The 17984-nt window shown below is 43.2% G+C and overlaps 1 protein-coding gene across 1 annotated transcript in view; it reads right to left on the bottom strand.

The window, feature by feature from the left end:
- Nucleotides 1–5273: 5273 nt before the first annotated feature.
- LOC308082983 (calmodulin-binding transcription activator 1-like) overlaps nt 5274–17984 on the bottom strand; it is a gene marked incomplete at both ends in the record, with an annotated part of 131598 nt that continues 118887 nt past the window's right edge. Inside the window, 10 exon segments of the mRNA XM_080425062.1 lie at nt 5274–5306; nt 9354–9384; nt 10264–10335; nt 10898–11043; nt 12254–12322; nt 13125–13377; nt 13885–14045; nt 15110–15473; nt 16927–17212; nt 17920–17984. The exon segment at nt 17920–17984 is cut by the window's right edge and continues 209 nt beyond it. Of these exon segments, the coding sequence (XP_080281188.1) occupies nt 5274–5306; nt 9354–9384; nt 10264–10335; nt 10898–11043; nt 12254–12322; nt 13125–13377; nt 13885–14045; nt 15110–15473; nt 16927–17212; nt 17920–17984 (1480 nt within the window).

A 17984-nucleotide genomic window follows, 5' to 3' on the forward strand; every position in this document is an offset into this window, starting at 1 on the left:
TTTCCAGCGTCGAAATTCACGCAGAGGATTTTACAGTGGGATGTCAGGGGTGAGACTATGAGAGGAGGGGGTGACGTTAGCGACAGATAAAAGTGACAGAGTGAATGACGCGTGGCAGCCACCACACCGGGACTGTTTTAGATACATGGTCAGAAAAAAAAACTCTTAGAACAAGACCTTGGCTGTCTCTCAGCAGCACACAGTAAAAATCCACAGTGTTCGTTTAACTGCTTGAACCCCAGCATCCATATTCTGAGTGGAACATTAGCCAAAAATAGTAGATCTACAAGCTTGCAGATCAAGCTTTTAGATCGACGGAATCGATGTAAAAAATCAACTTCTACAAGGTCAGAATTCAATTAAATGAACACTGAAGTTTTTTTTACTGTGTCAAAACCAGATGAATCATGAGAAACAAATATAGCAGAGATGCTCCAATTGCGATTCTTCTGATTTTTTTTTTTATTATGTCATTCAGCTGATGCATATCTGAAGCTGATTTATTTCACAATATATTAGATTTTAAGAGTTAATTGTATTAAAAAAACATTGTGCGTTTACTAACCCTCAAAAGACAGCTGTTTTTTTTTCTGGGCGAGTGTTATTGTCAGATGAATATAAAAAATGACTTGATATAGGCTACTCTTTGAATTTATAAGTGGAGAAAATGAGGAAGGGGCATTTCAAGCTGAGCCCAATAGAAGAAAGAATACTGCACAGCTTGATTGCCAGTAATTGATGTCAATAGCTCACAATTTCTGTTTCACAAAATCAGACTGGAATCTTTGCCAATCGATGTGCAGAATATGTGCAGATAGCGACTGATGGCAGATCGATTGGAGCATCCCTAATACATAGACACACAAACACACGTATGTATCTACTCTCTCTCACACACACACACACACAAACACACGTGCGCACACACACGCACGCACGCACACACACACACACACACACACACACACACACACACACACACACACACACACACACACACACACACACACACACACACACACACACACACACACACACACACACACACACACACACACACTGTGTGACACACACACACACATGCACTCACCCACACACACACACACATACACACACACATGCATGCACACTCACGCATACACACATGCACGCGCGCACACACACACACACACGCACACGCACACGCACACACACACACACACACACACACACACACACACACACACACACACACACACACACACAGTTGTATAACCCTGTGTGATGGGGATCATTCCACACTCCACCCAACTGTCCTTCAACCCTGAGAAAAATCCAAGGGACAACTTTAACTGTCCCCAAAGACATAAGGACAGAAAGAGGGAGTGTGGCATGTCACTGTGTGTGAATGTGTCTGCGTGTACGATTCAGAGCGATAACTGTGTGTCTCAATGTGTATGGGAGAGACCCTGAAAGAATGAAAGAGAAGAGGGGATATGACAGGATCTATTTTTTCTTCTCTTTTTTGTTTTTAAAGGAATTGTTAGGAAATGCTTCATGTTAAATGTTGGAAGAACGTTTTTGAGGCAAGACATAAAGTAACAAGTCCATGCAGAAAAACATACCTTCTTTCTACAATGACATTGGAACTCTGAGTAGACTCTTGTGACAGTTGGCTTTCATACATAGATGTATAGACAATTCTAGGGCTGTCCCCGCATAGTCGAATAATCGGTCATATTCAATACGTTTTTTCTTTGTTTTCTTTTCATACAGAATGAATTTCTTGAAAAACGATGAGCACATCTCTTGTAAACTCTAACTTTCAACAGCTAGTAGTCATTATGAAATCAACATAATGAAATCAAATCATCAATGTTCAGCTCTCAACCTCTCAAAAGGCTTGTCTTTCCACATGACCGTATGCAGCAAAAGTAATTTTACACATTTGTTGATTAAATCAACTAATCGATTTGTTGACAAATTTACAAATTACTATTAACCGACTAAGAATGTCTTTAGTCGAGGGCAGCCCTAGTAAATTCTATGTTTTTTATTTGTTCATTTTGTTTCACTAATACTGCTAAATATTCATACGGGGGGGGGGGCAACACGTGATACTGTAATTACTGTCCTGTTTATAAAGCAACATGTAGCATCGTCAGGCCATAAGCATTCATTCATACAACCTACAAATTACAGTTTGTAAATTAGACTTTGAGAGTTTAACACTGTCCTTGAGCATAGTCTTCAACACACAATTTAGGAAAATAAACAGGGACCTCTTAAAACCTTTGAGGAACATATACGTTAGATGGTTCCTGATATTAGCTTGCACTTTTTTGTTTGTGAGCAGGCACTTTCTAAACAGAGCTGTCTAGAATTCTAGAGTACAGATCATACAATGGCAGTGACGTGAGGAGACTGGAGAAGAATTATACGATATGTAAAAAGTGGGGGAAAAAAGACATTCTGTTTTTCAAATGGAAAGCTTTTCGCTGAGGTTCCCCTCAGCTAGTAGGGTCTGATAATGGTCCGGAATAAAATCATGTTGCTGAAGCACAACCACATTAACCGCTTAAGCCCTGTACACGTCATCGTATGATGTATAGCAAAAATTGCCGATGTACAAGCTTGTAGATAGGCCTTTTTTACTCATTCTTTTTTTGAAAATATTTGAAACTTTTGCCCAAATTAGGGATGCCAGGGTTAATGTGGTTAAAAAGGATGTAGCGCCCTCTTCCCTTCATGAGTCATCTGTCATTCCATTCATAATAATAAAATCATCATCATCATCATCATCATCAATCATCATCATCTCTTTAAAGCCTACCTTGGTACAAACTCCAAAACATTTAGGAGGCCTACATCTGATGAGCTATTACTAGATCGTAGCGGTTTAACATTGTTTGTGTTGCCGCCGTGATCCTTAATGCACGGTTTATCTTTTCAGCGTTATCGGCTTTTCCCAACATAACATATTGGTAGGCAAAATAGCATTCATAGTAATTGGCACCACTGGCAAAAGGGTTTAATTTTTGCTAGCCAAGAAACAAAAGCACAAAGTGTAAATGTTTTTTGTTTGAAAGATAATTGTTTCAGATAACTTTGTTTTTCCCACTTATATTTCTAACATTAGATTTTTCAATTGCATGCTTTAACAAAATGTTCGTTTCAGTAACACTTATATTGGATACTCTTAAAGTGAAGTAGTTAAAATCCTCTCACAGTCCATAGCCACTAACATGTTCTTTTTGCTGTTTCTTTGTCTTAATTCTCATGCACATGACTCCGTTTTTGTAATATCTACAGTATTTACAAGCAATACAGCCATCCTGTATATATACCCAGGTCTCTGCCTTTTAAGTTCTCATTATGGGAGTAAAATAATTTATAATCTTAAATACAGTCCTCTTATGAAAAAAGATTCAGGGTCCTCATATCCCCTTACCTCATCAGTTTATATACAGGAATATGCAATAGTCCAAAATATGGATTTGATCGCCCCGTTATGGGCTAATATGGGGACCAATGCCCTGTATATGGGCAAGTATAGGACCCGTGTCCTGTACAAGAGCAAGCATAGAGACCTCTTGGAGTCAAGAAGAAGTCAAGGCAATGGTATGCGACACTCTCCTCAAAACCCCAGGTTGGGATCTAGAGGTTTTACGCAACGAACAAACTAACAGAGACAGTTAACCATTAGAACATGTCACACATTACCACACATTGGGGGGGAAAACCAGTCTCAAGTTAAAACCGCTCTTGAGTCAATTAAACACATCATTTTGACCCTTAAATAAATAGTAAAATGCAATAAAAAAAAAAGCACACAAAATAAATAAATAAATAAATAAATAACATTTCATAATAATAAAAAAAGGAAGTAATTTTCCTTTACACATTTCACATTACACGGGGGGGGCAAGGATAAGATGATGAGGACGTAAGTGAGACACATCTACACATAGAAATTACGAAAAAAGAAACGACACGAAAGCAGTTTGGCAAGCATGCAGGAGCTCATAAGCTCAAACACATGCATTGAATTCAACAAACACGGACACACCACATCGGGCCGGCAAAACAAAAATGCCGCCTCTTGAGAACGACTCCATACAAAGTCCATGTAACAAATTAAGACATCGTTATTCAGACCCCAGACCCCGGATTTATCGGATAATTGTCCCGTCTTACATTCAAGTGTGGTTCCTCCCCCCTGTTTTTTTTATTTTTGATTGGGTGACTGATTAACAGGATCGCTGAGTGCCTGCTGAGTCGTGACTTCTTGAGTTTGGCGGCTTGGCTGGCAGGCGTGTCGTAATAATCGAAAGTTACGCGGTAGGTGGACAGCTTTGCCACGCGATTGGGCCTGGTTCGAGGGCCGCGGAGAGGAGGAGCAAGCGAAGAAACCTTGCATGCAAAAAATGCAACATGGAAAGTGATATTTGGTTTATGTTTCTCTTAATTCTCGCATGGGCCACTGTTTTACATACAAAACACAGCGGGGAGGGAGGGAGGGAGGGAGGGCAGGGGCGAGGGTATGGTTTTCACTCTGTGGGTTCCGCACGCGCCAGTGGGCGACCTTCATTCTGAGCCGAGTCGTTCACACAAACAACGGTATAGGATCTCATCGTTGGTCGGTCGGCCGGGCTGTTATTTTTTCTTTTTCTTTCCTTCTTCTGCAATCTTTTTCCCCTCACGTCGTCGACTCGCTCTCAGGCAGAAAGACACACATGCCCATGAAGAGTGCAAAGATGCCATGAGGTTAATGGGATGGCCTCCCAGTGGGGGGGGGGGGGGGGGGGGGGGGGTGGCGGGGGGCTGTCTGTGGAGGAGTATTATAGTGGAGCTGAGGTTATGGAGCCAAGGTGTCTGGGCTCCAACCCAGCTGCCTGTCTGTCCGTCCGTCCGTCCGTCCGTCTGTCTGAGCTGCCGTGATGGACCCCTGTCCTCAGTCTGTCCGGGAAGAGTTCATTCCTCTTGGAAGAAGAGGGGAGAATGTGTGCGAGAGAGAGAGAGAGGGGGGAGGAGGAGGGGGGGGTAATACCAAATTTATGCTCTGTCATACGACAGTATCACAGAACGAATATAGCCGATCTATAAGCTCACAACGCGCTAGCGGATGCGACGTGTTCTGAGCTAATCGATAGGCTATTTTTGGCACGAGACACCATCGTGCGACAGAGCACAAATCGGGCTTGGGGGTGGGGGGTGGAAAGGAGGTGGAGGGAGGAGTGTAGTTTGCTCACAGGCTGAGGGGGCGGTGCTGTGTGGGGCCAGGGGGTGGGCTCTCACGACCCCTGACCTTTCTCTGCTCTCTGGCCCTGCAGGGAGAAACCAACACACCCGTCAGATACATTCAAATCAATCACGCAGTGTGTGCGTGTGTGTGTGTGTGTGTGTGTGTGTGTGTGTGTGTGTGTATGTGTGTGTGTCTGTGTGTGTGTGTGTGTGTGTGTGTGTGGGGGGGGGTGTCTAGCAATTCTTTTAGCGGTTTTGTGCATAGACTGCTCTTAAAGGGGCAGGTTTACTTAACTACCCCCAATCCACACATGCATGATGCACAAGGAGGCACGCACACACACACACACACACACACACACACACACACACACACACACACACCCACACACACACACACACCCACACACACACACACACACACACACACACACCCACACCCACACCCACACCCACACCCACACACACACACACACACACACAGTGGCATAATGCATATCAAACTGGGGGTCGTTGAAATGAAAAAGTTTGAGAAACACTGCATTAACTGATGTACTCAGCTTAGTGCATCTATTTTTACCTTTTATTGTGCAGCACTTTGGTAACCCTGCGTTTTTTTTAAAATGTGCTATATAAATAAAGTGGATTGGATTGGATCGTTTATCTACAAACCGCTATTATTAGGTTTCTGGGCAACAAGCAGGGCTACTCATGCCACGCACGCACGCACGCACACACAGAGAAATGCGCTCACACACACTATGCTGTTTTTCTTCCCCAGCAATCAAGGCAAAACATAGCAAGAGGCCAAGCAAGACAGAGATGTCCTTCTGTGATGTCACTCAGAACATGCCCCGCCCCCAGGAAGGACTATGTCTGTCAGTCATGCACAGGAAGTATCAGTCCTCAGAGAGAGAGAGACAGAGGGAGACAGAGAGAGAGAGACAGACAGACAGAGAGAGACAGACAGAGAGAGACAGAGACAGAGAGAGACAGAGAGACAGAGACAGAGAGAGAGAGAGAGAGAGAGAGAGAGAGAGAGAGAGAGAGAGAGAGAGAGAGAGAGAGAGAGAGAGAGAGAGAGAGAGAGAGAGACACGGAGAGAGACAGACAGACAGAGAGAGACAGAGAGAGAGAGAGACAGAGAGAGACAGACAGAGAGAGACAGAGAGAGACAGAGAGAGAGAGAGAGAGAGAGAGAGAGAGAGAGAGAGAGAGAGAGAGAGAGAGAGAGAGAGAGAGAGAGAGAGAGAGAGAGAGAGAGAGAGAGAGAGAGAGAGAGAGAGAGACAGAGAGAGACAGAGACAGAGACAGAGACAGAGACAGAGAGACAGAATGAGAGACAGAGAGACAGAGAAACAGAGAGACATAATGAGAGACAGAGAAACAGAGAGACAGAATGAGAGAGAGAGAGAGAGAGAGAGAGAGAGAGAGAGAGAGAGAGAGAGAGAGAGAGAGAGAGCGGATCATGTACAGTAGGATGTCCTCTCTCGCCCTGCTTCAGCTGACATGCAAACAGGCATCAGCCAGTGGGGGAAGGGAGGAGAGAGGGAGGGAATACAAGAACCCTCGCACCAAAACACATGCTCGCCCCGGGTCAAATCCGCCGACCTCGGAACGGTCGCCACCAGGTATTCCTAAATGTAACCACAGTAAAACTATGCCTAAACCTAACCTTATTCCTAAATGTAACCTCAGTAAAACTATGCCTAAACCTAACCTTATTCCTAAATGTAACCTCAGTAAAACTATGCCTAAACCTAACCTTATTCCCAAATGTAACCTCAGTAAAACTATGCCTAAACCTAACCTTATTCCTATGTATCCTCAGTAAAACTATGTCTAAACCTAACCTTATTCCCAAATGTATCCTTAGTAAAACTATGCCTAAACCTAACCTTATTCCCAAATGTAACCTCAGTAAAACTATGCCTAAACCTAACCTTATTCCCAAATGTAACCTCAGTAAAACTATGCCTAAACCTAACCTTATTCCTATGTATCCTCAGTAAAACTATGTCTAAACCTAACCTTATTCCTAAATGTATCCTCAGTAAAACTATGCCTAAACCTAACCTTATTCCTAAATGTATCCTCAGTAAAACTATGCCTAAACCTAACCTTATTCCCAAATGTAACCTCAGTAAAACTATGCCTAAACCTAACCTTATTCCTATGTATCCTCAGTAAAACTATGCCTAAACCTAACCTTATTCCTAAATGTAACCTCAGTAAAACTATGCCTAAACCTAACCTTATTCCCAAATGTAACCTCAGTAAAACTATGCCTAAACCTAACCTTATTCCTATGTATCCTCAGTAAAACTATGTCTAAACCTAACCTTATTCCCAAATGTATCCTTAGTAAAACTATGCCTAAACCTAACCTTATTCCCAAATGTAACCTCAGTAAAACTATGCCTAAACCTAACCTTATTCCCAAATGTAACCTCAGTAAAACTATGCCTAAACCTAACCTTATTCCTATGTATCCTCAGTAAAACTATGTCTAAACCTAACTTATTCCTAAATGTATCCTCAGTAAAACTATGCCTAAACCTAACCTTATTCCTAAATGTATCCTCAGTAAAACTATCCTCAGTAAAACTATGCCTAAACCTAACCTTATTCCCAAATGTAACCTCAGTAAAACTATGTCTAACCTAACCTTATTCCCAAATGTAACCTCAGTAAAACTATGCCTAAACCTAGCCTTATTCCCAAATGTAACCTCAGTAAAACTATGCCTAAACCTAACCTTATTCCTAAATGTATCCTCAGTAAAACTATGCCTAAACCTAACCTTATTCCCAAATGTAACCTCAGTAAAACTATGTCTAACCTAACCTTATTCCCAAATGTAACCTCAGTAAAACTATGCCTAAACCTAGCCTTATTCCCAAATGTAACCTCAGTAAAACTATGCCTAAACCTAACCTTATTCCTAAATGTATCCTCAGTAAAACTATGCCTAAACCTAACCTTATTCCTAAATGTATCCTCAGTAAAACTATGCCTAAACCTAACCTTATTCCCAAATGTAACCTCAGTAAAACTATGTCTAACCTAACCTTATTCCCAAATGTAACCTCAGTAAAACTATGCCTAAACCTAGCCTTATTCCCAAATGTAACCTCAGTAAAACTATGCCTAAACCTAACCTTATTCCTAAATGTATCCTCAGTAAAACTATGCCTAAACCTAACCTTATTCCCAAATGTAACCTCAGTAAAACTATGCCTAAACCTAACCTTATTCCCAAATGTAACCTCAGTAAAACTATGCCTAAACCTAGCCTTATTCCTAAATGTAACCTCAGTAAAACTATGCCTAAACCTAGCCTTATTCCCAAATGTAACCTCAGTAAAACTATGCCTAAACCTAACCTTATTCCCAAATGTAACCTCAGTAAAACTATGCCTAAACCTAGCCTTATTCCTAAATGTATCCTCAGTAAAACTATGCCTAAACCTAACCTTATTCCCAAATGTAACCTCAGTAAAACTATGCCTAAACCTAGCCTTATTCCCAAATGTAACCTCAGTAAAACTATGCCTAAACCTAGCCTTATTCCCAAATGTAACCTCAGTAAAACTATGTCTAAACCTAACCTTATTCCCAAATGTAACCTCAGTAAAACTATGTCTAAACCTAACCTCATTCCTAAACTTAACCTCAGTAAAACTATGCCTAAACCTAACCTTATTCCTAACCTTAACCTCAGCAAAACTATGCCTAAACCTGACCTTATTCCTAAACCTAACCTCAGTAAAACTATGCCTAAACCTAACCTTATTCTTAAACGTAACCTCAGTAAAACTATACCTAATCCTAACCTCATTCTTAAACGTAACCTCATATGCCTAAACCTAAGTTACCTAACCTTATTCGTTCCTAAACTTAACCTCAATAAAACTATGCCTGATCCTAACATTATTCCTAAACCTTACCTCAGTAAAACGAATACAAGAATACAAGAACCGCTGGGGGGGGGGGGGGGGGGGGGCGAGAGCAGTTTCGCGGGAAAAAATGGGGGCGAGTGTGTTTTGGGGTGAGCGTACCGTTACCGAGGGAGAAAGGGAGACAGAGAGAGAGGGAGAGAGAGAGAGAGAGAGAGAGAGACGACTCACCCGTTTCAGAGGCCTATGGTCCATCAAGGGGCTTCACAGGAACAGCAAAACAACACCAACTATTAGCACACTTGTAGCGGGCGGAGGGCGTGGCAGTGAGGAGTGTGGCATCATGTGTATGTGGCGACGGACGGTGTGAGTCTTTGCACAGTTGGAAAAATAGCGGAACTAGCCGATCTAATATAGTTTGTAGGTCTGCTATTTCTGCAATATTCGTCGTACGAGGAATAGGGTTTAAAGGTAGGGTAAGTGATATTGTTTAAGTTCAAATAAGTGTTAAATTGCTTAATATTTTTTCTAGTAGTCATTGGTATAGAATGTTTGTTCAGTAACAGTAACAGGGGTCTCCGGAAAACCTTTTTGGGTAACGAGTAACCTAACACGTTAGTTTAGCAATTAGAGTACTCGGTTACTTAGTTACCTTTTCCAAAATAATGCTTAGTTACATTTAAGAGCAAATTTGTTGCCACAAAGGAAAATGGAAATCCATCCGACACATTTGCAATGTTTCCTGATCAATGAACAAGCTAGTCTCTGACGGAGTCTTCAGCAGGAGACTCAATTGAGTCTCCTGCTGACCAGCCACCCGTTCGGTCATCGAATTGGCTTAGGAAAGTGACAAAAACTAAATAAATCTCCATGGAATTCAAGGCTTCATGGTGTGTGTAATTGATAGAAAATAAGATTTTTTTTTGGGTGAACTACTCCTTTAACAAAAACAAAAAAAATCACTTACCCCTACCTTCTTTAAGCGGTGAACACGTCAGATTTTGTCGTGTGTGTGTGTGTGTGTGCGAGCGTGTGTGTGTGTGTGTGTGTGTGTGTGTGTGTGTGTGTGTGTGTGTGTGTGTGTGTGTGTGTGTGTGTGTGTGTGTTCCAGGTGTGTGTGTGTGTGTAGGGTAATGCCTACCTGTGGCGGCATCGCAGCAGGAACCTCAGGATCTTGCGGGCGGCCTGGTTCTGTTTCTTAGTGAGAAGACTGCTGCGGGAGAGAAAGAGGTCCAAAACTGTTGATTTTCATGATACAAATTCAAAAGCATCAAAAATAGCAGATCCACAAGCTGCTATTCTGCTATTTTTGATGCTTTCGTGTGTCACTGTAGTGTTATCAAGTAGGCCGCAGTGGTTCTCAACCTGTGGGTCGGGTGTGGGTATAGTGCAGGGGTCTTCAACAGGGGGTCCGGGACCCCTAGGGGGTCCTCAGAGTTACTACAGGGGGGCCACCAAATCTTTGTGTGATAGGATAATTTTTTACATGAACCACTTGAATCCTAGGATCCCTATTCTGAGGTTGATTCTTTTGTTGTTTTGAGGGTTTCAGTGGTTAACTGTCTGAAAATACACATTAACATGAATCCAACACAGCACTACACAATGATAGTGTTGTCGAGCAAGTCTATGAAATCGATGAAAAAGTTTAATCTTCAACACAATTTTATAGCCTACAATATATAGTGGGTCCCTGGCCTGCCTCATTCTCTCTCTCAGCTAAGGGGTCCTTGGCCTGAAAAGGGTTGAAGACCCCCTGTGGTGTGGTGTACTACCTGAGGGAGTGCCTGTAGGAGCGGTAGTATTGCTGGATGAGGACCGCTGCTCTGCGACTCTGTTGGAACTTCCTCTGCTCGTGGAAACTCCGGAACCGGCTCTGGATCAGGATGGCAGCCAGGGTCATCCTCTTATAAAGTGCATACTGCAGGGATGATGAGAGAGTGATGTTAGAAAGGCTTAATAGATGCATCCATCTTGTTGTCCCACACATCTTTTAAGAGGTCGGACATAAGGTCATTCTGCTGCAAAGCTCCATTTGATTGGAATAATCTTCCTCTATCTCTTAGATCCATAACATCCTTTTGTCGCTTCCTGGACTTCCCCATTATTCACGTCTTGATACGATCTGTCTCCGCTTCAGTTCCAGATCGGCGTGTTCCGATATTAGGTGCTACGGTTTCACAGTGTGCTCATGATTCAGCAACGTGATCATTATTCAGCAAAGCCTGATCCAACCCTACAACCCCCTCCCTCCCGCTCACTCAGATCAGCTAACACAGGGAAGCTGTCAGAACCTTCCCTAAAACATCCGGGACAACGGCCCACACGTCCCAGACGCGAACAGCCTTTTGGCGTGTAGTTGAAGCGCAAGGGGGCGGGGGGGCGGGTGGGAGAGAGTCAGCGCACTGAAGTCAAGGCACAGACTACTGTGTTGTTGACGGACAACGGATGCACGCTTATGAGAAACAACAAAAATAAAACCTGGCAAAACAGTTGCGTGCATTAGCGCAAGAAGAGGATAAAGGAAACACTCAGTCTAAATGTCCAGTAATTCGCAGCAACTACTACCACTACTTTTGTATTTGAAACTTTAAATTTCTCTAAATATTATAAACTTTCAGGACAGCCTAATACAAATATAATTTATGAAAAGGCTACTATAGGCTACAGTGAAGTCGGACTGAATGACTGAAACGTTTTTTCTTTTTTTACTCTCTTGGTGATTATCTGGCACAGTAGTTGTGTGAATTAGCAAACTGGACATTTAGACTGAATGTTTCCTTTATCCTCATCTCGCGCTAATGCACGCAACTGTTTTGCCAGGTTTTATTTTCGTTGTTTCTCATAAGCGTGCATCCGTTGTCCGTCAACAACACAGTAGTCTGTGCCTTGACTTCAGTGCGCTGACTCTCTCCCCAGCCGCCCCCCCCCCCCCCGCCCCCTTGCGTTCAACTACACGCCAAAAGGCCGTTCGCGTCCCAGACTCTTCTCCCTTCTGGCTCCCAAACTGTGGAACAAACTGCAGACCACCTCTTCAAACTCCACTTTAGCCCGAAACACTTGCCCTAGCATTGACGACCCGACCTTGCAGTCTTATGCAAATGCCTAAATTGTAAATTGTGAAGTTATACCTGTTTGTATCGCTTGTAACAGCGCTGGATCACCACTGCAATCTCTTTGCGTTGTTCCTGAATGGGTCCCTATAGGGAGAATCACATCAGCGCTTATGTCAACATGTTTGTTCTAGGACTCAAGGTGTGTATAGCATCTTGAATACATTTAAAATAATTACAGTTTTTGGGTCATGCTTCATCTTGAGGAGCCTATTGGGTAATTACACAAAAGTCAGAGATATACTTGGCCGTGCCATCGTGTCACGCAAGCATATATACTGTATAACCAGTGGTGGAAGAAGCACTCAGATCTTTTGCTTACGGTATGTCAAATTAGCAATACCACAATGTAGAAATACAAAGTAAAAGGCCTGTATTCAAAGTTTTACTTGAGAAAAGGTGCAAACGTTTTGGCATCAAAATATACTTAGAGAAAAACTTTTTTGCAAAAGTGTTTAAAATGTGTAGATCGGTTATTTTTGAATAGACAAAGTATAAAATAGGTAGCCTGGTAAACCATCCCGGTCTTGAGAATTCACATTATCAAAAACATAAATAGCCGATCTACAAGCCGAAAATAGCCGATCTACAAGCTCACAACGCGTTGTGAGCTTGTAGATGGGCTATTTTCAAAATGTTTTCCTCTTTCTTATAACATTTGACAATTTGGCCAATGTTTGACCAGTTTTTATAGTATAATTTGTTGATTACTTTTGATGCAGTAATGGTCTTTTTTTCTGTTCTTTCTTTTTTGAGGTATTGAAAAGGTGTTAAAAGTTCTTAAATTGTCACTTCACTGTCATCTGGACACATCATGTGGGGAGGACCCCCCTGGGGGGTCCCGGCCCACAGGTTGAGAACCAACTGTGACATAGGGTTTTCTCTCTACCTTGTGTTTTCTGAGGGAGTGCAGAGCGTGCCTGATGGTGTCATAGAGTTCTCTCTGCTCCGCCTCGGTCATGGCCAGACGGGAGGAGTCGGCTTTCCACCTCTCCTCTTTCATAGCTGCACAGAGGAAGGCGCTCCAGTCGGACAGGCTTTGCTTGGCCTGGGCGTCTCTCTCCAGAGCCTCGGACCCCCCGTGGAGAGGGTTTGGCCTGGTGCTGGGAGGAGGAGTGTGGGTCTTGGTGGAATACAGAAACCTGGGACAAAAAGATGAGCAACGTTTATTTTACAGGCATTATGATCAGCAGAAAGGAGTTAGTGGAAATTAAAGTGGCATGAAGTTTAATATCTATTATATAAGGTTCAAGTTGCTAGCATTTGCTTGTCTGTCCGTGGCGGGCCACGCAGATATGCCCATACCCGACATCAACACTAGGGAGAGGGAGAGGGAGAGGGAGAGAGCCTATTTCACCCACACAATAACCCCAGCCAATGCTGGGTACCGGTACCCAAACGCACTGAGGGAGAGGGGGAGTAAAGGGGGAGGAGAGGGGAGAGGGAGGGGGAGAGCCTATTTCACCCACACAATAACCCAGCCAATGCTGGGTACCGGCGGTACCCGAACAACATTGATCAACACACCGCAAAGCGACACATGGTCAGCGTAATAATAACCCACCAGGCGAGCTGATGTTCTGCTGGTATACTATATACTGTATATAATGGCACAAACAACAAAGACATAATATACTGTATGTACTCACCTCTCCACCTCGCCGAGGTAGCCGGCTAGTGAGCTGACCATGCTGCTACTGATTCCCACGTTCTCCAGGGCCATTTCAGTCTCCATGGCAACCGAGGTCTCCTGTTTGATCCTGCCAGGTGAGGCGTCCATGATGTGATCGGCTAGCATGGTCAAGTCGGCCTGTATGCAGCGCAGAGAGGAGATAGGCGTTATCATGGATTAAAGCAAAATACACCATCTCACCCCTGAAAACGTGTATGGCCAATTAAGTTCTATCAAAAAAAGGAAATAGCCGATCTACAAGCTCTCAAGAGCTTGTAGATCACACACACACACACACACACACACACACACACACACACACACACACACACACACACACACACACACACACACACACACACACACACACACACACACACACACACACACTGTGCATTCCATCCACACACAGTCTATATTTAGATACAGTAGGTACAGTAAAAACCCATTTAGCTGAACGCCACTCATCTGAAATTGCCAGTCAGCCAAAACAGTTTGTTTCTTTGTTGTTTGGGGTTTTTTGAGGGAGCTTCACATACTTTATCAGCTAAAAAAGTGCTTCACAAAATGTGAAGCAAATGCACATCGAAAACCCTCTGGCTAACCGTTGATGTCAGATATACGCTGACGGGACATTTTTTAACTGAAAATGATGATTTATTGAGGAAAGTTCTGGGTTTTATGTTACAGATAATAAATAAAACTTGTTTAATGGATCATTCAATAGGCCTTTTGAATGCAATAGGATTGCTCCACTGGAGCACTTTGGAATTTAAACATATTGTCAGTGTTATGTACATTCTTATTGCTGTACTTTTTACAGAAATAAAGGATTTGCATATATGCATCGGTCATCTGAACATGTCACGTTCACGTAGCCTCGTGTGGCCAGACTATATCACTGCGTGGATATGAGTCTGGTGCTTCTGTGAGGATGTTTTTTTTCCCAAGGGGGCGGGATCAAAAGAATGGCTCTGGGCGCAATTGGTTAGACCTACAACCAACTACCAATTACAGTCTCCCATATTTGAATACTGGGCCCTGATTGGTCAGCCCAGACAGGAAATGGATTCACAACCGAGCGGTGCCAGACCCAATTTAATTTTTTTTTTTGCACTGCCAGGCTAACGTTCACGGCCCTCATTCCAAGGACCCCTGGGGGTCCCCGGACCCCACCTTTGAGAACCAATGTCCTACAGTACCTGCAGGTCCTCCGCGTGCTCCTGATAGGTCAGCAGCTCTGCCTCCTCCCCCCTGTCGGACAGGACTCTCTGGCGCAGGTGAATGGCCAGCCTCTCCTTCCCCAGGATCCTCCTGGCCAGGCTGCGGCGTCCCAAGGCCTGCCTCAGGCTCCACCTGGTGCCCCCACCTCCTCCTCCTCCGAGTCCGGACCCCCCGATCCTGGCCTGCAGGTTGGAGAGCGGAGTGGCGGGGAGCTGATGCCTCATGTTTGGGCTGTTTGAGGAGGCGGGAGGAGGCGGCGGCGGCGGCGGCATGCTGCTCCGAAAGCTGGGGTTGTTGGAGGAGGGCTCAATGTGCGGGGGGGGGTTGGGCAGAAGAAGAGACCTGAGGGTATAGGGATAGGGATATAGTGGTGGAAAAAGTACTCAAATTCTTTACTTAAGTAAAAGTATCAATACTGCAATATAAAAATACTCTGTTACAAGTAAAAGTCCAGAATTAAAAATTTACTTGAGTAAAAGTACAAAAGTATTGGCATCAAAATGTACTTAAAGTACCAAAAGTAAAAGTACTAAAATATATGAAAATAGCAGATCTACAAGCTCACAACGCGTCGCATCGCGACGCGTTGTGAGCTTGTAGATCGGCTATTTTCAAATAGCCTAGGTATAAAATAGGGCTAAAGTGGTTAATGTATGTTTCATAATATAATCATTTATATCTGAAAAGTAACTAGTAACTAAACTTTTCGAATAATTGTAGTGGAGTAAAAGTACAATATTTGCCTCTGAGATGTAGTGGAGTAGAAGTAAAAGTATTGAAAATGGGAAATACTCCAGTAAAGTAAAAATTCCTAAAAAGTGTACTTAAGTACAGTACTTGAGTAAATGTACTTAGTTACTTTACACCACTGCCTGAGGGTATAGGGATAGGGATATAGGACAACATTATCGATATTATCGTTTATTGTGCTAAAAAAAACGCTCACAAAATCGTATCGTGAACCATTACCATATAAGGGAGGTGGCCAGGTGGGTCACTAATGTTGTCACCTGATGAAGGCCAACTGTGGCCGAAACGTTGTGTACCCTGGAACGTCAGTGTTTCAAATCAATGAAACACTGAGGCAGTGTTGATTTTGACAGCAAATTTGGATATAGTTTTAGTCAATCGTCTTTTGAATGAAATTCCATTTAGTTTTAGTCATATTTTAGTCATCTGAAATGTTTTAGTTTTTGTCTATAGTTTTAGCCGACTAAATATCCTAAGATTACAGTCGACTAAATCTACAGTTGATTTAGTCGACTAAAATGTATGTTGGCGCTGCCTTGATGGCGTCATAATGGCTGATTTTACACTTGGTTGCATGCTGAGAATAGCCGATCTACAAGCTCACAACGCATCGTAGTGCGACGCGTTGTGAGCTTGTAGGTCTGCTATTTTCAGAGCGTAACACCCGAGCGCAACCAAACATAAAATGACTTGTCTTTTAGTTCTACTGGATCTCTTCTTCACTCGTCTAACCTTTTAACTTGACACCAACTAGACATTTTAGTCTAGTTTTTATTTGTTGATGACATTGTCAATATATTTAGTCTTAGCTTTAGTCATCATAGCTTAGTTTTTATTTAGTTTTGAAAAAAAAGTGAAAAAGGGTAGTCGCCGAAATTTTTTCGTCATAATTTTAGTCGACGAAATCAAAACTGCACTGAGGATCAATGCTGTTGTGCGGACTTTTATTCTTTTATACTGTCATTTTGTATCCAGCACCAGCAAGGAACTGGATGTATGCAACCCACTTGTTTTGAACTCATTTTCTTATCGTCCCATCCCATACCTGGGGGTGGTGGTGGTGGGGGTAGGCTTTGTCGGGACGGAGTTGGGGAGGACAACAGAGTTGACGGTGTTGGTGTTGGACCGGCCACCGGGGGCAGCAGAGTTGGCTAGTTGCTGCTGCTGCTGCTGCTGGGTGTCTGGGCTGGGCTTGAGTCTCTTGGCAGGAGGGGGTCCGCCTCCACCATGATCTCCCTGGCTGCTCTGGGGGTCCCGGTGTCCAGGCTGCTGCTGGCTCCAGCTCTGAGCGTTGTTGGCCTGATGGCCTGATGGCCGGGCTCTCCTCAGCTCTGGAGACACAGAGACCCTGGGTAAATAACCAGCACTAAGACAAAATTGGTATTTTGACATTTTTTATTACCACGAGTGGAGTAGAGTATTGAAAATTGGAAACACTCCAGTAAAGTAAAAATACCTCAACATTTACCTTACATTTAAGTACAGTACCTAAGTCGATGTACTTAGTTACTTTACACCACTGGTGTCGGGGATGTCGAAAAGGGTATTTCAGTCACACAGTGTACAGTATATTTCTTAACACCAAGGCAACTGCTTACTACAGTGGTTCGGGGACCACCAGTGGTCCTTGGTGGGGTTCCAGGTGGTCCCCCAGCTAAATGATGGAGAGTTGTTAACCAAATGGACCCTTATTAGATAGATCTGTAACTCTTGAAAGCGAAAAATGAAACCTCACGGGTCCACTTGGTTTCATTTTAACGCTCTCGAGAGTTAAATTATTGTTAAACATCTGCATTACTGTACAAAAAAATTTAGAATTGTTATTCTATGGCACCACATCAATACAGCAAGGAATTGTGGACAAAATCTTATCCAACGATAATGATATATTCTTGGGTCTGAGAGTCTAAATCTCATCAAAAGGTGGTTCCGTGGCTCAAATGCCAAATAAATAATGGACCTTGATATGAAAAGGGTTATAAAACCACTGGCTTACAAGGATAAAAAAAGATTCCTCTACTGAGTATACCAGGCCAACCTGAGTTTGAGTTAGGAGTCGGGCTGTTGCTTAGGCCACTGGGCTGTGATTCGCCGCTCCACCTG

Source organism: Gymnoscopelus braueri (assembly GCF_963280865.1).
Source record: "Gymnoscopelus braueri genome assembly, chromosome: 3".
Lineage (NCBI taxonomy): Eukaryota > Metazoa > Chordata > Actinopteri > Myctophiformes > Myctophidae > Gymnoscopelus > Gymnoscopelus braueri.